This window comes from Nyctereutes procyonoides, unplaced genomic scaffold (genome assembly GCF_905146905.1).
Source record: "Nyctereutes procyonoides isolate TBG_1078 unplaced genomic scaffold, NYPRO_anot_genome, whole genome shotgun sequence".
Lineage (NCBI taxonomy): Eukaryota > Metazoa > Chordata > Mammalia > Carnivora > Canidae > Nyctereutes > Nyctereutes procyonoides.
In genome coordinates, this window is record NW_026575044.1 from 11,677,640 (window position 1) to 11,702,961 (window position 25,322).

At 46.3% G+C, this 25,322-nt stretch overlaps 1 protein-coding gene across 1 annotated transcript; it reads left to right on the forward strand.

Moving 5' to 3' along the window:
* The first annotated feature begins 1,518 nt into the window (after positions 1–1,518).
* SDE2 (SDE2 telomere maintenance homolog) lies at positions 1,519–14,331 on the forward strand. Its single transcript, XM_055324532.1, has 7 exons — positions 1,519–1,694; positions 7,858–7,975; positions 9,359–9,470; positions 9,857–10,026; positions 11,203–11,317; positions 12,961–13,465; positions 13,998–14,331. Exons 1-7 carry the CDS (start codon positions 1,575–1,577, stop codon positions 14,217–14,219), a joined length of 1,362 nt encoding a protein of 453 aa, XP_055180507.1. The 5' UTR covers positions 1,519–1,574; the 3' UTR covers positions 14,220–14,331.
* The last annotated feature ends 10,991 nt before the right edge of the window (positions 14,332–25,322 follow it).

A 25,322-nucleotide genomic window follows, 5' to 3' on the forward strand; every position in this document is an offset into this window, starting at 1 on the left:
CCAGTGAATCAGCTATGTTTCTAGATTTTTCTCTACTGATGTGTCTTTGGCCGTAGCCCTGACTTTAGGGTTCTTAGTTTCCGAGCTATTTAAATGAATTTTGAAAGCATCAATCCAAGTTGAATTCTGCATTTTTAGGATATAAAGTAGTTCTACTGCTCTGCTGCGAAATAGATTTCTTCGGATGTACATTGGGAATAATTTGACTACCTAACTTAGTAATTCATCGCATATCCAATTAATATTTATTTGACTTCTACCCAGTGTACATCATGGTGCTGTGGCTCAGTGTAAAAGTTTGAGAACGCCTTATATATTGCTTGCTCAGTAAATATCTATCTCTGAAAATACAATACTTAGTAACAAGTTATTTCCTATTTTAAATGGCAACGCCTGTTCAATACTTAGAATTTTTTTAATAACAGGGATTTAAATGCAACAGAGATAGCGAACGATTTCATCCGGACATGAAGCTTTAGGAGGATGAGACGCCAGGCTAATACTAAATGACGTTGACTTTCCTAACTAACAAGGACTAATTAAAGTACAAATCACCGAAGGAAAAATGTTGTGTGAAGCTCAACTGCTCTTTTGTCTGGTTTCTCGTAGGAGGGGAAGCCCTCAGCCCTTTGAAATAGCCATTAAAAACAAACAAACAAAACAACCCCAAGAAAGAAGAAATCGTGCGTAAACAAAGAGGCCTGGGGCTGGGACCCCCGGAGGCGGCTCGCTCCGGGCCGAGGCGGACAGAGCCTGCTCGGGCTGCACAGGGTCGACTGCAGGGCCTGCCTGCGCCCCGGGCACCGCGGCCCCCGCGCTCCGGGCAGCTCCCGGCGCTGCTGGCAGCCCCCCGCCCCCGCAGGGCGAGTGAAGCCCAGACCACCGTCCGAATCCCCACCCCCCAGGCCTCGGCATCCCAGGTAGCGGACGTGGCCTCTCCTCGGCCGAGTGCAGTCCCAGCGAGAGCAGAGGCTGCGGGCCGGCGCCCCCGCCCCAGGCCCAGGCCCAGGCCCAGGCCCAGGCCCAGGCCCAGGCCCCCTCCCCGGCGGGAGGAGGAAGCAGGCACTGCGCGCGGCCAGCAGAGACCAGGGAGGAGGAAAAGGAGGAGAGCCCCGGCGGCCGCTCCGGGGCCCGGGCCTAGGAGGCCTCTCCGCGCTCGCGAGCGCAGCTCCTTCGAGCTCGACCCTCCGCGACCCCAAGGTAACCGGTAACCGCGCGGGGCCAGGGACTCGGCGGGACCACCGCCTTACCGCGCGCGGCCAGAACGCTCCCAAGCCGGCCCCGCGCCAGCCTTTTATACGCGGTCCCCCGAGCCCCGCCCCAGCGGCGTTTCCTAGCAACGCCTCGCCCTCGCGCGGCGCTGCCTTATCGGCCGCCGCCAGCCCTTCCTGTTCCCCTCCCCCGCCTGCGCGGCGCGGGCCCCCGGCTCACGTGACCGGCCCCAGGGGAGGGGGGAGAGGCGGGGCGAGCGGAAGCGGAGGGGCGGGGCGCGGAAGGCCTCGTGACGCCATCCAGACGCGCCGAGGGAGTGGCGGCGGCTGTCCCGGGAGCTGGAGGTCCGGGAGCTCGCCGAGATGGCGGAGGCCGCGCCGCTGGTGTGGGTTCGCGGCCCCGGCTTCGGGTGCAAGGCGGTGCGCTGTGCCTCGGCCCGGTGGTCCGTCCAACAAGTGGTCCGCCGACACTGCCGGGATCAGGTGAGGTCGCGCTTCCTGGCGGGCGGGATGGGGTGAGGAGCCGGCCGGCCGGGGCCGCGCCTCTGCCTCGGGGTTCTCGGTGTTTGAGTCTGAGGGCTCCCCAGCTTTGAGGGGCTTCACACTGATGCTGGGGCCTTGCTTGCTTTCGTGTCGGGGGTGGCGGAAGGGGCCGCAGCTCCGCGGCTCGCCGGTGCTCGGTCCCGCTCCGGGTGGGCGCACGGGGACCCTGGGCCCGCTGTCGGATGACTTGTCGGGCTCCTCTCTCGTGTTCCGTGCATCCATCCCGGGCTTGTAGGACGTGCATGTCGTCCACTGGTCAGCCCCGTTAGCTCCGACCTAGAGGAGCGTCTTCACACCCGGGCCTGGGCCGGAGGATGGCGGGTGGGGCGGGGGGCTCCTCCGGCTCAGGTCGGGGCCGAGCGCGCACACGCGCGTCCTGTCCTTTAGGTGTTTCCACGGATCATCTGAAGGCCACATGTGTCCGTACATGTTTCTGAAAACCTGCCGTGGACTCCCAGAGTTACCTGTGTGGTTGAGTGAAGTACCCAGTAAGCGAGCTTCCACCAGCCGTGAGACGTCACACCTGTTCGGTTATCCAAACAATTTGGTGGTCTCCCCGAATCTAATTTTAAATTTGGCACTTGACCTACTAGTCTGTTTTTCTTTATAACCTCACTTTATCCGTGTTTCTCCAGGCTCGCTTCTCTGCTTGTTATTTATAGGCTTACAACATGTTAACACTGCACTTTAAGCCGAATCTTTATTTGGACCGGTTCCATGAAAAAGCAACCCGTCTTTGCAAATATGTTTTTCAGCTTCCCCATGTGTGTTTCCACACTACAGTGGAGTCTAAAAACTGTCAGAACTGTTTTTGACCATCTGGGTAGGGGAAATATTTTACAAAGTAGATGGATTTTAATATCTCTGAAAATAAGCCTTTATCTCAACGACTGTGGGTCCAAAATGACCAGAAAAAAAATAGGATCTTGAGAGAAGTATTGGAAAAAATATTTAATTTTTTTTTTTTTTTTTTTTTTTGTTCATCATGAGAGTAACAGAGAGAGGCAGAGACATAGGCAGAGGGAGAAGCAGGTTCCCTATAGGGAGCCTGATGTAGACTTGATCCCAGAACCCTGGGATCACGACCTGAGCCAGAGGCAGATACTCAACCGCTGAGCCACCCAGGTGCCCCAGAAAAAAATAATTTTAAAATACAAGGAAGAAATATAAATGGATGCTTCAGTCAGGTGCTCAAGAGATAGGACCATAACATATGTGAACAGAAACAAGAAATTTACAAAAGGGTATCCTGTGAGATACTGGAAGAAATTAAAATAGCTCAAGTTCACAACATTTTTTTTTTAATTTTTAATTTATTTATGAAAGAGAGAGGCAGAGACACAGGCAGAGGGAGAAGCAGGCTCCATGCCCCGGGAGCCGGACGTGGGATTCGATCCCAGGTCTCCAGGATCGCGCCCTGGGCCGAAGGCAGGCGCCAAACCGCTGCGCCACCCACGGATCCCCACAACATTCTTTTTAAAACAAAATTATTCTGATGGGATGAGGTCAGTGTTGTGTCCACTGAAAAAGTATAAATCTGCCCTGCTGTTCTTCAGGCTAGGATAAAAGACACAAATAGAGCCAACTGCCAAGTTAATAGGAAACAGTATTTCTCTTGACATGGTGCAGTTGTAAAATGTTACAATGACTCTCTTGGAAGTGTGCTGCTTTCTGATTCACTAAGAAACATTGATCTGGAAAATTACAGACTACAAGGGTCTTTGCTGTTTGAAATTTTATCAGTGAAGATTAAACATCCCGCTCTTGCCTTGAGACTAAGTCACTTTTTTTTTTTTTTTAAGATTTTATTTATTTATTCATGCGAGACAGAGACACAGGCAGAGGGAGAAGCAGGCTCCATGCAGGGAGCCCGACATGGGACTCGATCCTGGGTCTCCAGGATCACACCCTGGGCTGAAGGCAGCACTAAACTGCTGAGCCACCAGGGCTGCCCTCTAAGTCACTTTGATACAGAGACAGCATGCTTGATTTCCAGCCCAGGTGCAGAGAGTCAGATTAGGAGTTTCTGAACACAACATTCCACGTTTATCTTAACTTTGTGGTTTCTAAGGAAACGGGGGTCTGGATCCAATCTGCTTCACAGTCTAGACCTGATGTTGCCCCTTTTACATAGCTCTGCTTTGTTTTGAGCCCCTCAAAACCACTTTGTTTAAATTCACATAAACCTCCACCCTTGCCCCAAATCCTATACTAATTGTTTTTTTGTTGGTGCTGAGACACTGCACTATTCCTTTTGTCTGCAGTCCCTCCTGCCCCTTCCTTGTTGCAGTGAGCCAGTAAATTTGACTTTGGTGAACTATACATGTATCTCTGGTGGCCTTGAGTTGATTGGGCTGAGATTAGCACAGTACTTTGTGCTTGAAGTAGTTTATAATACACAAATAGTGAAAGACCCTTAAGTTGATTCTAAATTTTCTTTGTCCTTTTTTTCCGCTAGTGATTATTGATAAGAATCTTAACAAGTAGAAAGTGCAATTTTGTTGATCAGTTGTCTTGTTTAATAAGTAGTTCTGTTTGGAAACGAAGTACGGTGTATATAATTTTTCTGCCTTCACATTAATGTCTTTTAAAGTTATTTAGAAAAAAAGGTGTTTAGAATGTTAGAAATACTTACCTGCTAGATAGAAAATAAGAGAAACTAAGGTTGCTTTTCATTCATAAACATAAAACAAACATGAGGTATATTACATATCTCATTTAATCTTGTATAATTCTTTTTTTTTTTTTAAATTTTTATTTATTTATGATAGTCACACAGAGAGAGAGAGAGAGAGGCAGAGACACAGGCAGAGGGAGAAGCAGGCTTCATGCACCGGGATCCCGACATGGGATTCGATCCCGAGTCTCCAGGATCGCGCCCTGGGCCAAAGGCAGGTGCCAAACCGCTGCGCCACCCAGGGATCCCTAATCTTGTATAATTCTTAAAAGCGGACAGTGTTTTCCAGATAATAGACCTTCCTGTTAATTGCATGTAGGCTGAGCTCCTTGGCTCTTCTCTCCTGCTAGCATGTTTGCCTAGGAAAACTCTAGTCAAGTTAAATCTACCTGCCCCCCCCCCCCCCCCCCCCCCCGCCATGCAGGCAGTGACTGTGCTAGGGAAACCAATCTCACAAATCAGTCTGACCGTAAGTTCACAAACACCGACCTTCGTAATTCTTGGCCCTTCTACTCTGTAGTCCCAGGCCAGGGTGGGCTTCCACTGGGTAGAAGGACCGCTGAGAATATTGATCCCTGCAGCATTTGCACAGCTGGGCAGAATCTGGGGGTGCTACAGCAGCTTTGTTCGTTTCCCTGTGTCACCCTGATTGTCTTCTGTACACCACGGTGTGGAAAGATTAGGAAGTAGTGCCAAGGTTCATTGCTCTCACTCTCCTGTGTGACTTTTTGATCTCTTCTCTCTTAAAATCTCTGGTGCTTCTCCCATCTCCAGGCCCGTACTTTATATTTGGTGCAGTCAAGAGACAGAGTCCTTATCCTCACACCAGTGCCCTACCTCGTTGTCATACATTTGGCCCTCTCTTGGTCCATTACTGTGGATAACCAGTCATTACAGATGAGTTGCGATTAGCTTCTGCTTTGCACTGTACCCTGTCTCCTCGACCATATTTAGCATCAGTTCTATCTCCTCTACACTTCCCAGTGCCTTCCCTTTCCCCTGGATCATTCCCACCAGTGTGCACATTTGAGTCCACATTCCTTCCAGATGTCGCCTCCTTTTCTTTCTTTCTTTTTTTTTAATTTTTTTTTAATAGAAAATATCCTTGAACAGAAAACTTCTCTAGAGCCCACTCCAGTCGGGCTTTTGTTCCTGTCACTCCAGCAGACCACCTCCTGTCATGCATGTCAGCATCTTCTGTGTTCTCATACCCGATCATTGGTTTCCAGGCCTCCTCTCTCTTGGCCTGTCAGCATCTTTGGGCACACCCGGACATTGGCATACTTTGCTCACTGTGTCCACACGTCACCCTCAGTTCTCTTCCACCTCATTAACCTCCCTTCCAGTTTCTCCTGCTACTTTCTGCCCGTCTCCTGAGCTCTGAATCATGGATTGGCTGGAGTTGAGTGTTTGATCTTCATTCCAGTGTCTCTTCCGTCATGCAGGACGTATCCTTCATTTTCAGGGCTGTGAGTACCATCGGCGTGCTGACCTCTTCCAAATGTAAAGCTCCAGCCCAGACCTTGTCCCCAAACTGCAGACTTGTGTACCCATCAGGTTACTCAGCATCTTCATGTGGCTATTAGACCACTCAAAGGAACACATCCTGAATGAGACTGGTACCCGAAAAGTGCTTCTCACTCTTAACAAATGGCAACTCTATTTCCCCTTCTCTCATTGCTCTGTGGCTCTCACTGCCCACCTCCAGAGCCTTAGGGCCCCCCACCCTGTTCTTCATCCCCTTTTACCACTACCCCGATACAGATGGCTTTCATTGCTCAACTGGGTTGTCACAGTAGCCGATGTCACTGATGTCTCTGCTTCTATAGTTTTATATCCAATTTAGCAGCTAGAGTGATCCTTTAAGAATATAACTCTACTCTCAATCTGTTCCAGACTCTGCAGTGGCTTTTTTCAGAGTGAAGCCTGAAGTTCTTACAGTGGCTTTTCAGGCCTTCTCATTCCCCTTTGGCAGACTTCTTCCAGCCATGTTGGTGGTGTTACAGTTCCATGAATACCCTTGGCTCGTCTCTGCTGCCTCGCTTTGCATTTGTTTTGCCTCTGAAATGCTCTTCCCCCAGAGAGCCATGTGGCTCTTTCTCTCCCTTTTGTAAATTCTCTGCTAAAATGTCTCTTGATCAGAGAGGCTTTTCTTGACTAACAGTATATGTAAGATAGATTACTGGTGTACCCATCCACATCTGGTGTCCCCTTTACCCTGCTTATCACCACTGGCCATTGTATATCATTCACTTATTCTTTCCCTGTCTTTCCCCAGTAGAATGGAAGCTCTGTGAGCAGGGTCTGTATTCACTGGATTATTCATTACAGTATTACAGTGCTTGAAAAGTACCTGGCAAATAGTAGGGACTTCATTAATATTTGTTGAATGAATGGACGGGTCCTGTTGAAACGGCCATGTGATAGGATTCAGAACGAATGTTCATTGTGTCTACTTCGGAAAGATGGCAGTTGTGCGTTTCTCCTTTCTGTTAGTGTGTAGATCTCCTCATTCCTGATATTATAGGTTAATTGTGTATCTCTCAAGTTCCATATAACTTTGGAGAATACTCTTCCATTGTCTTTTTTACAGCATCGGAAACTTGTTTAGAAAGACTTAGTTTTTTTTTTTTTTTTTAAGATTTTATTTATTTATTCATGAGAATACACAGAGAGGAGAGAAAGAGAGTCAGAGACACAGGCAGAGGGAGAAGCAGGCTCCATGCAGGGAACATGACGTGGGACTCGATCCCGGGTCTCCAGGATCAGGCCCTGGGCCAAAGGCGGTGCCAAACTGCTGAGCCACCCGGGCTGCCCAAGACTTAGGTTTTATATCTTATATTCATCATTTGATATGAGAAAATTTGAAATACACAGATGGGGTTTCTGCTGTAACTTGGGAACATGGGCAGAAAAGTACTGCTGCCCGCTGATCCTCCACCTGTTAAAGCTTATATATAGGTGTACAAAGATCATACTGTCGTCTCCTTCCCTCCCCCTGCTCGTCCTTACCTACACTTTTCAGAAGGTGTATTGTCACTTTTAAACTCGTGCAACTTGATATTACTTGTTTAAAACAAAAACGAGAGAAAAAGGGACTTGCAGAGTTACTGGGTCTGAACCCTGTCTAATTTTCTACCTTGACTCTGTTTTCCTGTCAGAAGAGAAGAGAGCAGTTCTTAATTTTTGCCTGAAAGACAAAAAATTACGCAAATTCTTGTGCGTATCATGATGAGGTGTTAGAAAAAAAGTCATACCCTGAATAAATCCTCTGACATGACTTTTTTTTTCTTTGGGTATTCAGTTCAACAAATACTAATGGAACACATGCTGTCTGCTTATAACTGGAGTAATAAAGACATGATAGGCAAGGCTCCTGCAGGAAGCTTGTGTCGTCTCATTTAAAAATTCCAACCTTGTCTCTAGGCTGTTCCAGTGGAATGCTTTTTTGTGAAGTGCAATGGATCACTCGTTGATGCCAACGACAGAGTGCAGCATGGTGCAGTTTATAGTTTGGAACCCAGGCTCTTCGGTGGAAAAGGAGGTAGGACGCGCATATTTGTGGCTGCCATATATTACAGCTGCAGTCTCTAGCTCTATGGAGGAAATTAACGCACTTCTGGGCCTCTGGAGTATGCCATTCTTATTTTGCCTTATGAAATCCTTTCTTTACTTTCCTAGTTCTGAGTACTTTCTTTTATTCTTTTTGAGGAATATATTGTCTGATTATAATTTTTGCCTTCAGAAGCAGGATAGCTCTTAGGCAGCTAGGTTCTAAAACTTTGGGGGAAGATTAGATGAAGAAAAACGATCATTATTCTGTGCAGCTTGTGGAAGAAAGAGTGTTAAAACAATTAAATCTTCTTCTGCTTTTAGCAAGATTTTGTCTGGTCATTGTAGTTCCCAGAGAGGACTAAAGCCAGCCTGTGTGGAATACAGCCATTTATAGATTAGGGTAGGTTAAGATCCTTGTTACATGAACATTATTCTCTAAGAATAGAGAAGAGAAACTAAAAGAGCAAACACTGAATATGGGCAGTCCTGGGTATTTCTCCTGATGCACTAATGTGTCATCCCAAAGCTTTCTCAGAATTCACAGTGACTTGATTTGGTGTTCAGAGAACTGGCATCGCACATTATAATCATTCTCTTGTTTGAAATTCTGTCAATAAGAAGAAACCTTATTAGCTAGGGACAACTTAAAATTGCTTTTGCTTTGAAACTCACTGCAAAATCTCACCATAAAAAGATTTTTTTTAAGTTATTAATCTTGGAATCTCTGGCATTGGGTTAAACCCTTTAAGATATCCCAGTGGTATAGAGACAGTATTTCAGAAGTATAAGAGGAAGAGCAAAATGCATGAGGTTGAATCAGGTTTATCATTTTTTTTTTAAGATTTTATTTATTTATTCATGAGAGAGAAAGGCAGAGACATAGGCAGAAGGAGAAGCGGGCTCCCTGCAGAGTGCCTAATGCAGGACTCGATCCTAGGACCCCAGGATCCTGACCTGAGCCAAAGCCAGACGCTCAACCACTGAACCACCCTGGCACCCCTGGTTTATCAGTACTTGTACCTTTGATACCTGCGTAGAATCTTGATGTCCCTTTCTTTAAAAAAAAAAAAAAAAGAAAAAAAGATTTTTTTTTTAAGATTTATTTATTTTAGAGACAGTGTGCACGCACAAGCACAGAGAAGGGCAGAGGGTGAGGGAGAGGGAAATTTTAGACTTCTCTTGGAGCCCAATGAGCAGCTTGATCTCGAGACCCTGAACCAAAACCAAGAGTCAGATGCTTAACCAACTGAGCCACCCAGGCTCCCCAAAGAGATCATTTTTAATCTTGAGGTATAATAGCATTTCCACAAATTTGATATTTATCAATCCTTGAACCCTTTTTAAACTGCTTTCTCCAAATATATTTGCCCAGGGTTTGGATCTATGCTTCGTGCACTTGGTGCTCAGATTGAGAAGACAACCAATCGAGAAGCTTGCCGGGACCTCAGTGGAAGGAGGCTACGAGATGTCAACCATGAAAAAGCGTAAGCTGCCCACTGTTAATTTCTTCAAAGACAACAACACACTTTGCTGCCAGTGGTGATTGTACACAGGCCATGCATATTGAAATGTGGACTTAAAAGATTAGCGCTCTAGCTCATTGTTATCGGCCTTAGCTCTCTCTGTAGTTTAATAATTCCTGTCGGGTTTTAGGGGTCCGTCACAGGGCACCTATGATAAGCGTGGCTCACCTTTCTGAAGGAATATCACAGTATGTGCAGGACAATGTGGATTCGTCCAGGGGTGTGGGAGGGGAACTCCTCACATATAAACAAGCATGTGTGTCCAGGGGTGTGGGAGGGGAACTCCTCACATATAAACAAGCTTGTGTGTGATACGTCTGGTCAGTTCCCTGTCTCTCCTGTCCTAGGATGGCTGAGTGGGTGAAACAGCAAGCTGAGCGAGAGGCTGAGAAGGAGCAGAAGCGCTTGGAGCGCCTGCAGCGGAAGCTTGCAGAGCCCAGGCCTTGCTTTACCAGCCGGGCGTACCAGCAGCAATGCCATGAGATGGCTGAACGCTTGGAGGACTCTGTCCTCAAAGGTGAGAGTGATGGTTCCTTGCTGAAGCTACATTGTTGCTGGCTGCATACAAAGGGTACTCCTGGAGTCTCGGGTTACAGACCTCTGAGGAGTGGATGAAAGTCGTGGAACCTCTCCCCTCAGTAATAAACAATATGAGGGCACCCAAGTGGCTTAGTCAGTTGAGCGTCTGACTCTTGGTTTCTGCTCAGGTCATGATCTCAGACTCTGTGCTCAGGGAGTCGGCTTGTTCCTCTCCCTCTGCTCTGCCTCCTGTGTGCACCTGTGCGCGCTCTCTAAAATACAATCTTTCAAAATAATAATAAACAGTATGCCTTATATCCCAGGAAAGAAAGAGCACACACTCACACAGAATGTGATGTATTTGACTCCTGAATTCTAGGGGTGCACAGGCAGGTGAGAACACTTGTGCTAGGTGTTGCCAAGCCTGCAGGAAGTGTTTACACCTCAACATACTTGCATCTAGTTTCAGGTCCATTTTTTTTTTTAGGTCCATTTTTAAAAAATGGTTTTTATTTAATTAAATAATTAATTAATTTTAAAAAGGTTTTATTTATTCATGAAAGACAGAGAGGGGGCAGAGACATACACAGAGGGAGAAGCAGGCTCCCCATGGGGGCCCGATGCGGGACTCGATCCCAGGACCCTAGGATCATGCCCTGGGCCAAAGGCAGACGCTCAACCACTGAGCCACCCAGGCATCCCTAAATGATTTTTAATGAGAATGATTGTTATTAATTTTTATTTAACTTTTATTTAGCATTATGCTAGAGCTCTTGTGGATTCAGTTGAATAATAAGGAATCCTTTCAATCAGAGGTTATGATGTAATAATACACAAGTAGCGAGTACAAAGGGATGGACCATCTGGTTTGGGGAGGCCAGGTATGCACCCATCAGTCTCAGAGCTACAGATTGGGTATTGGTATTTTCTTTTTTTTTTTTTTTTTTTTGGGTATTGGTATTTTCAAAACCTGGTTCCAGAGCCAGAATGCTCATTACTTTGAATCTGTGTAAAATGAAGTTGAATCTCATCTTAGCCATTTTAAATTTTGGTATGTTAAGAAATTTAGAACTGGAGCTTTAGATTGCAATGCAGCTACATTTGTAATCCATACAGTTTATGTCTTTAATCATACTTTCTATAGCGTAACTGAGTTGTGAAAATTTCTGGTTAGGCATGCAGGCTGCCTCCAGCAAGATGGTGTCAGCAGAGACTGGTGAGAGTCGGAAAAGACCCAACAAATCAAAAGCAGACAGAGGAGCCAGAGCAGGGAAAAGGAAGTGCTTTTGGTAAGTGTGCTTCCTTTTCATCCCAAAGAGATTTATGTGGACCGGCACGCTTCCTCTTGCCTATCTGGTGTAAACACTTTTTAAAGTAAGGTTTGATGGGGGGAGCTCAGAAATTTCCAGAGTGCTTTAGTTCTCAGTTCTCCATAGCTGTCACACTGTACACACTACTACTGGTTTCTGCCTTGAGTGCCAGGAATGGAGTCTAAAGGATGTTTTTTTTCTTACAGTGAAAGATCACAGAAAAATCACTTTATCCTTGAATTACTCTCTAGTGTTGAAGGATTTAACTTTCAGAATTTCTAGGTAGAGCCATGGCTGCACTTTTCACTTTCCAGATCGTTTTGTCTTCTCCATGGTTTTTCACAGTTGTTACTGAGGTCTGCGGCCACGGCTAGACCTCTCTCTGACCACTTTTGTACTTGCAGCTGAGAGGCACAATGGCGCCTTTTCTTGGCCATCATTCTGGTAGCGCTCCCGCCCTTCCCACTTGGTTCTCCGGTTACTAGCTCAGTTCCCTTGGGCCAAGTTCTAGAAAATGACCTCCAGATGGATCTTGCTTTCTTGCTGGCCTCTGCTTTGGGGACAGAAAAATAATTATTAATTAAAGATCCTGTAACTGAGAGTCTAGCATAGAATCTTGAAATAGGAAGTAAGTGTTCTTGAGAGAAAAGGTAGTTGGATTGTGTGAGGTTGGGAGAGAGTTAAGTCCAGTTTATTGAGATGTAATTTATGTGCACTAAAATCCATACTTTCTCATTGAAGAGCTCTGTGAGTTTTGAGAAAGACAGTCACATAACCGCCATTAAAATCAAGATACTGAATTTTTCCATTTCACTAACAGTTGCACCTTTGCAGTTAATTCCTGTTCCCCTGCCCCAGCATGCTCTGATACTACTGTGCTATGTGATCTGATAGTTTTGTGTTTTCCAGAATGTCCTACAGCCCTTTGTGTCTGGAGTCTCTCCGCGCAATGCTTTTGAAATCCATGGCTAGTATTATGTCTCAGTACTTTTGTTCCTTTCTGTTCACAAGTATCATAGTGTCTGTTTATCCATCTCCTGTTGATAGTTTGGGTAGTTTCCCATTTGGGGTAATTGTGAACGAAAAAGGATTTTAACGGTTTGTTATTTTAGCTACATTTCTAACAGTTGAGATTTGTACAAGATAGGAAAAAGAGCTTTAGGCAAAATCAGTTTTATATGAAGAGAGTCACAACCTCTGGGGTCCCCAGGTGGCTCAGTTAATTGAACGTCTGCCTTCGGCTCAGGTCATCATCTCAAGGTCCTGATACCTAGCCCCCCGTGGGGTTCCCTGCTTGGCAGGGAGCCTGCTTTTCCCTTTCCCCCTCCCCTGCTTGTGCTTTTTTTTCTCTCTCTCTTAAATAAATAAATACAATCTTAAAAATGAGAGAGATTCACATCTTTATAGAGGAGTCCCTGTTGGATCTTTGGGATGATTGGTTCCAAGCTCACTGAATTTCTTCTCCCCGTTTATACCTCTGAATATCTTTTCCTAAAACTTAGCTCCTTTCCACCTCAAATGAGCAGATACTCTGATGCTGACACAGTCCGTTCCCCAGACAAACCCTGACTGTTCAGCATAGAGGCAGTGGAGTGGTGTTAAGCCTGTGTCGCTTCTGGCAGGTTGGGCATGGATGGACTGCAGACGGCAGAGGAGTCCAGCTCAGAGACCTCGGATGATGATGGGGAAGAAGCTCCTAGTACTTCGGGAATGAGCCCGCAGGCTCTAGACGGCGGCCGCGATGACATGGAGCTGGCAGCCGGGTCCTCCCACCACTGTCCAGGGGCAAGTGTGCCGAGTGCGGCCTCTCGGTCCCTGGAGCCACCGCTGACCCCAGGGACAGGCTCTGGGCATGCTGTCTCTGCAGGCAGGTGTGCCACGTTGGGGCAGAGCTCTGCCGAGGGTCGTGTGGATGAGACGATGGCCGTGGAAACGGAGAAAAGCCAGGAGGAGAGGGGGACAGAAGGTGAAGAGCCCAAGGAAGATGAGGCCGCAGGCCCTGGAGCGACCGGGGAGCTAAAGCAGTTGGAGATGGCTGGCAGGGACAGAGCTGCGGAGGCTGCGCCTGGAGAGGGCAGGGAAAGCGCCCCACTTGCCAGCCTGGAGGGAAGCCAGTCAGGAAGCACAGTAAGTAGTTTGGGGGTCCATGTCCAGAGCCAGGCAGCTTAATGGCTATAGTTCCTCAGTGAGTCCTTAACCCAAAAACGTGCTTTCCCCATCAGCTGCCGAGTGGGCTGGTTTGTTTAATAATCAGAAGTACAGACAAGGGTGAAGCTTGCCTTATCCCCCCAAAAGTCCTTTGGTTTTTTTCCTTTTAAATTTTGAAATGTATGTCATTTTTTGCCTCTAGGTGGCAGCTTTGGTTCCATATTTTATCAGTTCTAAGCCACACATTGATCACGTTTTAATATCTGAATTGGGGTGGATATCTGTAAGAGCTTAATGGGTGTGGTTTACCCACTGAGCAGGGAGCCCAACACAGGGATCGATCCCAGGACCTGGGGATCATGATTGAGCCAAGGCAGATGCTTTACTGCCTGAGCCTCCCAGGAACTGAAAATTCCTTGTCAGATGGAATGTAGTTGACAGCTAAGGAAAGTCTTCAAGAGGAAGAGCCTGTTTTGAATATTTTCTTTCTTTTTTTTTTTTCCTCTCTCAGGATCCCGGTCAGGACACGATTGATCTGCTGGCATTCAGCTCTGTAGCTGAGATGGAGGCACTGGGTTTGGACAGGCTCAAGTGTGAACTGATGGCCCTGGGACTGAAATGTGGGGGCACCCTGCAGGAGCGGGCAGCGAGACTCTTCTCTGTCAGGGGACTGACAAGGGAACAGATTGACCCTGCTCTGTTCGCCAAGCCTTTGAAGGGGAAGAAGAAATGAGTTTTATCGGAGCTGGTTTCCTATGTGTTTATAGTCTAGCATTTGTAGCCTGCATAATGTTGACTCTTGGCCATTATTCAGCTGATATTAAAGCTGACTTTTTAATGACCCAGTTCTGACTATCTTTTTCATTATTGTATTTATGGAGTTAATGTGTGAAACCATCTGGGCCTGCAGTTTTCTTTGTGGGATTTTTTTTTTATAACAGATTTAATTTAATAAATATAGGGGTATTCAGATTTTTGCTTTCGTCATGTGCGATTTAGGGGAAGTTATACAGTTGCCCCTTGAACATCACCAGTTAGAACAACTGGTTAGCAGGAGTCCACTTACATGGATTTTTTTTTTGTTTGTTTTCAAGAAATACAGTATGGTACTGTCAGTGTTTGTGGTTTTCTCAATAATGTTTTCTTTTGTCTAGTTCACTTTCTTGTAAGAACGCAATATATAATACATAGAACACAGAGAATATGTGTTTGACTTGATGTCATCACTTGGGCTCCCAGGGCACAGTCACCTCTTCATAGTTACATTTTTGGGGGCGTCAGAAGTCACAGATTTTTGGCTGCTCGGGGATTGATGCCTCTAACTCTCACGTTGTTGAAAGGTCAGCTAAATTTTTGAGAAGTGTATTCGTTTGATCCCAGTTGTTAGGTTTGCGGACATAAGGTGATTCACAGGTGTCCCTCATTCTTGTAGCATCTTTGGGAGCTGTGGTGCTAACTGCTTTTTCATTCTGGGACCGGTAGTTGCTGTTTGTTCTTTTCCCCAATGAGTCTAGCCAGGGGTGTATTGGTTTTGTTGATCTGATTTTCAAAGAACTGACTTTTGGCTTTGTTCATTTTTCTCAACTTTTGCAGTTTCATTGATTTCTGCTCTTTATCATTAACTTTCTTCTACTTAGTGCAGATTTACTTTGCTCTTTTCTTTAGCTTAAGATAGGTTATAGGTCATGATATTGACTTTTTTCTAATACAAGTATTTAAAGTTATACATTTTTCTTTAAGCACTGCTTTAGCTGCATCTCAAAAAATTTTAGTATGTTGTGTCTTCATGAACAGTTGTAAATGTTTCCTAATTTCCTTGTGAATTCTTCCTTGACCCATGGGTCGATTATCTAGAAGTATTGGCCTAATTAGCAGATGTCTGTTTTTTTTTTTCCCTAAATATCTTGTTATTGATAGTTTAATTCTATCAACGTTAGAGAATATGTTTATGATTTCAGTCTTTTTAGTTTTATTGAGACTCCTAATATGACCTGTATGCGTATGATTTGCTTTGGTGAGTGTTCCACATTCACCTGAAAAGAATATGTATTCTGAAACATTGGGTGAATTTGTTCTGTAAAACAGGTTATGTGATTAATACAACTGTTGTTCACATCTGTGTCTTCATGGATCTTTTGTGTCTTTCAGGTTTTACATGTTGTTAAAATCTATTATGATTGTGCAATTATCTGTTTTTTTAATTGTATCAATTTTGCTTCATTTTTGAAGGCCTGTTACTAGGTTATGTCATGTCCTCCCTAATAAATTGACCACTTTATTCTTACAAAATTTCCCTCTTTATCTCTGCTAATACCTTTTGTGTCCAGTTCTCTTGTATCTGATGTGAATTGGAGCCTCTCCACCCTTGTAATGCATCCTGTGTGCATGAGACACTACTTTTCTGCCTCTCTGGTGTCTTTCTACTTAAAGTAAGTGGAATTTTTATACACAGTGCAAACTTGGATCTTACTTTTTTTTTTTTTTTTTAAGATTTTATTTATTCATGAGACACAGAGAGAGGCAGAGACACAGCAGAGGGAGAAGCAGGCTCCATGCAGGGAGCCTGACATGGGATTCTATCCCGGGTCTCCAGGATCATGCCCTGGGCTGCAGGCGGCGCTAAACCACTGCGCCACCGGGGCTACCCAGGATTTTACACTTTTTTTTTTAAAATATTGATTTATTTATTTATGATAGACATAGAGAGAAAGAGAGGCAGAGATTCAGGAGGAGGGAGAAGCAGGCTCCATGCCGGGAGCCTGATGCAGGACTCGATCCCGGGACTCCAGGATTGTGCCCTGGGCCAAAGGCAGGCGCCAAGCCGCTGAGCCACCCAGGGATCCCCGGATTTTGCACTTTTATCTGTTCTGACAGACTCCACCTTTTCATTAGCCTTAGCTGTGATTATTGGCATAGTCAGATTTAGGTTTATCATTTTATTGTTTTTCTGTTTGGATTGGAATTACATTTTAATTGATTGCCTTTTTAGGTGACCTGTCTTTGCACGATTTTTTTGTGGATGCTCTGGGAGTTATATTCATTCTCAGTTTTTTCTACCTAGAGTTACTGTACCACTTCACATAAAACAGAAATTTTGCAACACCATAGGTCCATTTACCATTCCTGTCGTTTATGGTCTTGTTTTTATATATATTAAACTATATTCCTTATAAGCCCTTTAATATGTTGTAATTTCTATACTTAATCATACATATTTAAAGGAAATTAAGAGGAAGAGGGGCATCTGGGTGGCTTGGTTGGGCGTCTGGCTCTTTGTTTCAGCTCAGATTGTGATCTCAAAGTCATGAAATCAAGCCCTGTGTCAGGGGTTCTGTGCTGGGTGTGGAGTCTGCTTGAGGTTGTCTCTGCCTCTCTGAAGAAAAAAGGCCACAGGTTATTTCTAGGTGAGGTCTCTTCCTTAATAGTTCTTGGTATTGGGTGGCCCTTTTGAGGTATGAAGACTGGCCTTTTTATTTTAGGGCATTATTCTATTATTTGATTGTTGCTCTGTTCCCAACTTGAGTCTTATCTCATATCCAGTCTGCCATTTGCCACTTTTTGTGTGCTCATCAATTCAACAATTAGGTTTTTCCTGTAGAAAAATCTTTCTCAGATTGGACCTGGTCGTGCTGGCTTGCTTTAATCTTAGAAACGTGCGTATGCACGCCGGGCTCAGCATATCTCCTGTTTCTTCGTGGGAACACATTTCCTCTGATCCCTCGAGTTGATTTCTCTACAAATACTTATTTTTTCAGGATGTCCACCTGTGCACAATTAAGGGTCTAGGAAGAGATTCACTGGGGACTGGTGTGAGAGGCGGGCTCCCATGGAAGGCCAGAGGAGAAAGAAGGATAGTGTAGGCAGAGTCCCAGACTGCAGTGCCTTCCAAGGAATGTTCGTCCAGGCGGATAAAGGACCCTCCAGCTGAAGTCACCCATCAGAATCCAGCATCTCACCAGCTAGGCCTTTGTGCCACCACAATGCTAACTGGCTAGAAAGCATCACCCGCAGGAAGTGTGGCCTGGGTGTGAGCCTGGGGGACCCACAAGGACATCTGTCACTTGGGCTCCCACGGGGAGGGAATCTGCTATATGCTTGTGGTGGTGGGGTTTTCCCGTTGCTTAGGGAGCATGAGTTTTCTAGTTGTGGTTGAAATGGTTTTCCTCACATCACGTTGGCATGTGTACATCTGGAGCACCCTCAGAGCGGGAAGGAGATAATTGAGACTAACCAGGGGTTTCCTTTGTCAGATCAGAGGTGCTTTCACTTGGGGGTGGTTCAGGCAGCTGGCGCTGAAGCTTTCTTTCCTCTTTTTTTTTTTTTTTAAGATTATTTATTCATGAGAGATACCGAAAAAGAGAGAGAGAGAGAGAGAGAGAGAGAGAGAGAGAGAGAGAGAGAGAGAGAGAAAAGCAGGCTCCATGCAGGGAGCCTGATATGAGATTTGATCCTGGGACTCCAGGATCACGCTCTGGGCCAAAGGCAGGTGCTAAACCACTGAGCCACCCAGGGATCCCCTGAAGCTTTCTTTCCTGAATGGCTGCGTGAGGTTGGCTGGGGCGTCCTTCCCTGACCGCAGGGCCATCCCAGCAGCTCATCGGCGCCACAGACCTGGTCTTGCAAAGCGAGAAGACCCTGATTCTGAAATTGCCCCTTCCTGGGCGAGTGAAAGGCTGGAGGCCAGGGGGTTTGTGGTGAAGGGCCAGGTCGCCTTCTTGCCCTCACAGCCCTGGGTGGAGATGCCCATGGGCTGCTCCTTAGCCCCCCTTCACCTGCATGCTCTGTGAGAGAACCTCCTGGCAACATTCTGTCGATCAATTCAAGGGGACTCGGCAAGAGGGAGGCTTTCACCTTCCACGTGCTGAGATTACCACGGCGGACCGGCGGGTTAATGGGTTTTCAAGATCGGAAGTGCCTTTGAAAGCTCAGTAACCTAATACCAGCTATAGGTTTGAGGCTGGCTCTGATTAGACCCAAGAAGGTACCACATGTTGAGCTCCTGGCAAGGTACTCACTTGTCTGAACAGGAACACGGCGAAGGGTACCGTGGAATCCAGGTGGCCACTCTCAGCCGCCAGCCCCTCACCCTATTTCTGGACAGAAGTCTGGTTCAGGCCATGCCAGTCTACTCTTGGACATGGACACTTTGATGTCAGATTCAAAAAATGCCTCTTGGTGTTAACACACTTTTCATTCATCTCCAGCTTTTTCATTACATCTCCAGTAATTTACTAATAAATTACTAATGGTGCGCTGTGAAATGAGCCCACATCCAAATCATTCATGCATGATTGCTTCAGGGTCACCCTGAGAATCTGGGGCCTGAGCCACATGGGTTTGTGGGTTGAATGGAAGCATTTGCAGTGACATAAAATGAACAGTTTTCCCTGCAATACAGGCCATGTTGTGTGGTGGGCTTCAGGGCACAATCACCGATCTGGGTCCAAATCCTGCTCTTCCACTTTCTAGCAGTATTTCCTCAGGTAACTTGCATAGCCTTCCTGAGCATTGGTTCCCTAAGCCTACCAGGAGAAGAGGTCATATCTGTTCTAGGCTTCTGAGGATGAAAGAATATGGTAGGTAAGGCCCCAGACATAGTGCTGGGCAGCTGTGGTTACTCAATAAACAGAAGCTGTTGGAGTGTTCTGGAGAGCACCATTGTCTGACAGAAATGCCACGTGAGCCACAAGTGGATCAGAAATCTTCCCATAGTCACATGAAACAGGAAAAAGGAACAGAGGAGGGGTGCTGGGTAGCTCAGTCAGTTAGGTGTCTGACTCTTGGTTTTGGCTCAGGTCGTGATCTTGGGGTCCTGAGATTGAACCCCAAGTGGGGCTCCCTGCTCAGCGGGGAGTCTGTTTGGGATTCTCACTCCCTCTCCCTCCACCTCGCCCTCCCAAAATAAATAAATAAATCTTTTTTAAAAAAGAAAGGAACAGGTGAAATTAATTTTGATGAATAAAATTAACATTTAACCCAATATGTTCAAAATCTCACTTCAACATGTAATCAATTTAAGACAATAATAAGATCGTTCATCTTTTTAAAAAGATTTTATTTATTCATGAGAAACACACAGAGAGAGGCAGAGACACAGGCAAAGGGAGAAGCAGGCTCCATGCAGGGAGCCTGATGTAGGAGTTGATTCCGGGACTCCAGGATCACGCCCTGGGCTGAAGGCAGACGCTCAACCACTGAGCCAAGTCTTTGAAATCTGGTGTGTGTTTTACACTCATAGCACTTCTCAATCCACAGCAGCCACCTCTCATGCTGAATTGGACTTTAGGGCTCTAGTGCCTGGCTCAGGAAGGTGTCATGGGGAGCACGGCACAGCAATCCCCCTGAGTCCAAATCAGCATGCCCAGAACCTTGAAGAGTGCTAATATGAAGACACTCGGCCCCCAGAGCTTAGTACTGACCAGTCCCTGTGCCCAGAACGTTCTTTCTCCATCTGCTGACAGGGATGGCTCACTTCTCATCTCCATTTAAAACAGCAGCTACCCACCGTTTGCTTTGACATGGATGGACCTGGAGGGTATTATGCTGAGTGAAATAAGTCAATTGGAAAAGGACAAACATTATATGGTGTCATTCATTTGGGGAATATAAAAATTAGTGACAGGGAATAAAGGGAAAGGAGAGAAAATGAGTGAAAATATCAGTGAGGGTGACAAAACATGAGAGACACCTAACTCTGGGAAATGAACAAGGGGTAGTGGAAGGGGAAGTGGGCTGGGGGTTGGGGTGACTGGGTGACGGGCACTGAGGGAGGCACTTGGCGGGATGAGCACTGGGTGTTATGCTATATGTTGGCAAATTGAACTCCAATAAAAAAATAAAAAATAAATAAAACAGCAACTCCCGGGTGCCTGAGGGGCTCAGTTGGTGAAGTGTCTGTCTTCAGCTGAGGTCACAATCCCAGGATCCTGGGACTGAGTCTCTTATTGAGCTCCCTGCTCAATGGGGAGCCTGCTTCTCCCTCTCCCTCTGCCCCTCCCCACTGCTCGTGCTCTCTTAAATAATAAATAAATAGAATCTTAAAAATAAAACAGCAACTACCTCTCTTCCGTACACATCCTTCTTTCCTTTCCTGCCTGTCCTTTTTTGTACCACCACTTTTCATACTGGTTATTTTACTTACCACATATCCTTCTCCTCCCATAAGGAATAAGCTCCATCATGGCAGAGATTCTCTGTGCTTCGTTAATGCCTCACACATAGAAGGTGCTCAGCAAATATTTATTGAATGAGTGAATGTACATCTCTACTAATAAAGGCGTGTTTTCTGAGACCATAAATAGAATCACAAATATATTCCCCATCACCAGTGGATTGTAAGGTGTATCCCATGGGGTGTGTTTGAAATCTTTGCTTGTAGGCATGGGGTGCCTTTGAAAATTGTTGAGGAAAATGACTGGAAGCGAATAGTTTACTAGAATAAAATCTGAGAGCAACTGAAGTGCCGGCACGAATGGCAATCCTGTAGAGAATGTTCTGTGTTTCTCCACCGCCTCCCATGAAAAACCGTGGGGCTGGGTGAGGAAGGCAGGCTCCTCTCGTTGCCAGCAGAGGGAGCCGGGCGCTAACAAACTCGATCCAAAGCCCAGGGCCAGGCAGTGGGGGCCGGGGAGGGTCCCTGAGACCCGCCACCCCACACGCAGGATAAGTGGCAGCAGAAGCTCGGGCGCAGCTGGCCTGGATGGGAACTGACTCCACCCTTTCTGATCCTGGGATTCTTGTGTTTCGCTTCTGCTTTGCCTCTGCAGATGGGGAACACTGCAGTGACAGGCTTGCTGAGTGTCCCATAAAATTACTACCTCTCAACAAAGGATTCTTTCATAATCATGTGCTATTGTGTCCTGCTGGAGGAATTTGAATATGCTTATATCTTCAACAACGCCTTTATTTTTGTGTTCTAAAAATATATATTTTGGGGGGTATAGCTGTGTTTTGGACAGTTCTGACAGGAATTTCTGCCTGATGCCCTCGTGTCACTTCAGTGGGAAATGTCTGGCTTGATGTGATGTTCCAGCTCATTACTCCTGCCCTGGTGTTCCCCAACTCACCCTGTCCCCTCTGATCACTCGGCAGAACTAGACAGGCTCCTAGAAGTGCCGGGAAATCCGCTTGGGTGCAGCCCTGGCTGGGGAGGGAATGGGCTGCTGGGGATGCAGCAGGTCTGTCCCTGGTCTGTGGAGCTGAGCAGGGCAAGGGTGCTGGGTGCTGCCTTTCTGCACCTCCTCTGTGCTGGACCAATGCTGTCTTCATCTGGATAGTCTTTGTGTGCTTACTCTTTGCCATTACCCTAAGCAAATGCCAGGATTTTGATTTGGAAAACAAATGCATCTGAGTAAAATAGCATTGTTAAACTTTGTATATCAGAGTTTGACATGCGATTCTATTTACTCCTAACTCTAGGAAACAAACTGAGGGTTGCTGGAGGGGAGGGAGGACAAGGTCACTGGGTGATGGGCAGTAAGGAGGGCATGTGATGTGATGAGTACCGGGTGTTACTTAAGACTGACAAATCACTGACCTCTACCTCTGAAACCAGTAATACATTATATGTTAGTTCATTGATTTTAAATTAAAAAAATTATTCCAAAGAATAAAAAAAGATTCTCTTTACAAAAATAAAGTTTATTGACAAAAAGAGTTTTGAAAGCTTCTAGGCATAATTCTTTTTTTTAAAATTTATTTATGATAGTCACAGAGAGAGAGAGAGGCAGAGACATAGGCAGAGGGAGAAGCAGGCTCCATGCACCGGGAGCCCGACGTGGGATTCGATCCCGGGTCTCCAGGATCGTGCCCTGGGCCAAAGGCAGGCGCTAAACCGCTGCGCCACCCAGGGATTCCCCCCCCCTTTTTAATTTAGGCATAATTCTTTATATCCTTATTTTGGAAACATGATTTTTGGGAAAATGAATAATCACTGAGTAAAGTGGGAAGACAGGGTAAAAGATGATACCAAGATATAAGAATGAAATATTGCAATTCTTGTTAAAAAAAGACCAGATATAAAAATTGTATGTAGAGGGGGTGCCTGGGTGGCTCCATCAGTGAAGTGTCTGCCTTCAGCTCAGGTGATGATCTCAGGGTCATGGGATCAAGACCCGAATGGTGCTCCCTGCCCAGCGGGGAGGGTGCTTCTCCTTCTGCGGCTCCCCCTCCTTGTACTCTCTCGCTGTCTGTCAAATAAATGGATAAAATCTTAAAAAAAAAAACAAAACAAAACACAGGGATCCCTGGGTGGCGCAGTGGTTTGGCGCCTGCCTTTGGCCCAGGGCGCGATTCTGGAGACCCGGGATCGAGTCCCACGTCGGGCTCCCGGTGCATGGAGCCTGCTCCTCCCTCTGCCTGTGTCTCTGCCTCTCTCTCTCTCTCTCTCTCTCTGTGACTATCATAAAATAAATAAAAATTAAAAAACAGAACCAAAAAAAAACAAATACAAGTCAGATCGTGTCACTTTTTTTGCTTAGACCTCCTAGTGGCTTCCCAGGGCTCTGAGTCAGAGCCTTCCCATGGCCTGGGACCCTCTCTGCCAGACCCTGCCCCCACCCCTGTCTGCAGCCACGTTGGCCACTTCCTGACCTCGAACCCACATGGCTGCTGCCCGGCTGGCCCCTTCTCACCCCAGACGTGGCCTTTCAGGGAGGCCTTCCGGTCACTCTCTCTTTCATGACCCTGTTTACCTCCTTCCTGTTATCTGGTTTCTCTGTTGTCTTGTTTATCGTCTGTCTCCTCCCCCGGAACGGCTACTACCCAGGCCCCGGCTGTGTCTAGGTCACAGCTGCGGAGCTTGTAGGGGATGTGCTGCTTGGTGCCTGGCCAGGGGTGGAGGGGTGGGTGCTGGCAGGCTGTTTGGTGGCATCACCTGCCCTACCAGCTCATTTATGGCAATGCTGGTCTTGACAGGTGGTGGATGGCCTGGAGAGGGGTCACCTTGGCCTGTTCGGAGCCCCTGATTTCCCCTGTCCCTGAGCCTACACCCCCTGACTGCTTGGTGGGACAGGGCCAGGCTCTCCCCACTGCAGCTGGAGGGAGGTGACACTGCGGTGGTCTTGTATCTCTACGTCATTACTATCTTGTGCAAAGGTAGGACGCAGAGAAACTAAAAACATTGGGTAAAAATAAAGAGCTTTAGAGAGAAACACATCAGATCTCTTTACCACAAGAAGCGAGAAATGAAGGGCAGCATAATACAATTATTTGAAACATTTCCCCAGAGGAATGGCCAAAATTCTGCCAATCTGCATTCACAGGTTTGTACCGTGGGAAAATCGTTCCAAGAAACACACACAAAAAGAATTTATTTTCAAATTACACCTATCTGTAGAAACACATAAAACTATATAATTAGGGAAAGATGAAGAGAAACTAAAAAGGGAGGCCCCCGGCTTCCAGAGCAAGTGAGGCACCAGCAATGTTCTGCTAAAGCACCCTTCCTACTCTTGACAGGTCTTTTCATTGATGGTGACTGGAAATAACTGTGTTATTGAATGTGACGTACACGAAGAATAGTGAATATAAGGCGTAATGTGTAGCGTGAGGTTTGTACAAGCAAATGGTGTGGCCAGCACCTGAATGGAGAATCAGAACGTTGCCAGCATCTCCAGCGTCCCTTTGTACCTGCACCTGGGCACCACCCCCAGGGGTAAGCAGCATCCCAGCTCCTGTGGCTGGAATACAAGTCCGATCTCCGTGGTGCACATGTGGATGTGGGACTCAGCGCATCGCTTGTGGTAGTTGTCATTCATTCACGGTTGTTGCTCTGCACTTCCTCCTGCTGCCTGGCGCTGCATCTGTTCTATGATGGATGGGCATTTGGATGGTTTCCAGTTTGGTTGCATTATCAGTAGCACAATGAACATTCTAACACATGGTTTTGAGGGATGCACGACCCTGTTCTGTTGGCCACACACCTGCGCTGGTCCTAGGATATGGGCACATTCAGCTGTAGGAGATGGTGGGAGACCCCAACATGTGGTCTTTCCTAACGGTCAGATTGTGGTGGGATTGCATTGTGTTAACTTTCATTTCCCCGATGACTGGTGAGGCTGAGCAATGTTCTGTGTTTCTGGGCCATGTGGGTCTCTTCTCTGTGACTGCCTGTCTGTCGTCCATTCTGCTGTTGGTTTTCTGTCCTGAGAGACTTTTACTAAGTCTTTATGTATTCTGAATACGAGTCCCTTGTCAAATAGATGAATTGTATCTTCTTCCCCTGTCTGGCTTGAGTTTACTCTTTTTTTTTAACATTTTATTTATTTATTCATGAGACACACACACACACACACACAGAGAGAGAGAGAGAGAGAGAGAGAGAGGCAGAGACATAGAGGGAGAAGCAGGCTCCCTACGGGGACCCCGATGCTGGACTTGATCCCAGGACCCTGGGATCACGCCCTGAGCCAAAGGCAGATGCTCAATCACTGAGCCACCCCCACGTCCCCTGTGGGGTCTGTTTCTGATTCTCTTATTTTTTTGGTGTATTTATCTATTCCTACCAATATCACACTGTTTTACACTAAAGACTTTGAAGACAAGTTGAAACTGTAGCTGAAAGAGGATATTACCTCTTGGATATTTTCTGCAATTGATGTCTAAAACTATTCTTGTCCAACACGACAGTCTAGAGGAAACAATAAATATGGAAAATAATTAAAATTATAAGGAAGTACAGCTTAAAACAACACCGAGGGGTCATTTTATGGCTCTTACACCGGTAGCGAGCAACACAAGAGAGCTAACTCTGAAGATTCCGTGTTGAGGATTCTGGGAAACATGTACACTCGTTTCATTGCTGGAGACTTAGAACATGTGAACATCCTTTTGGAGT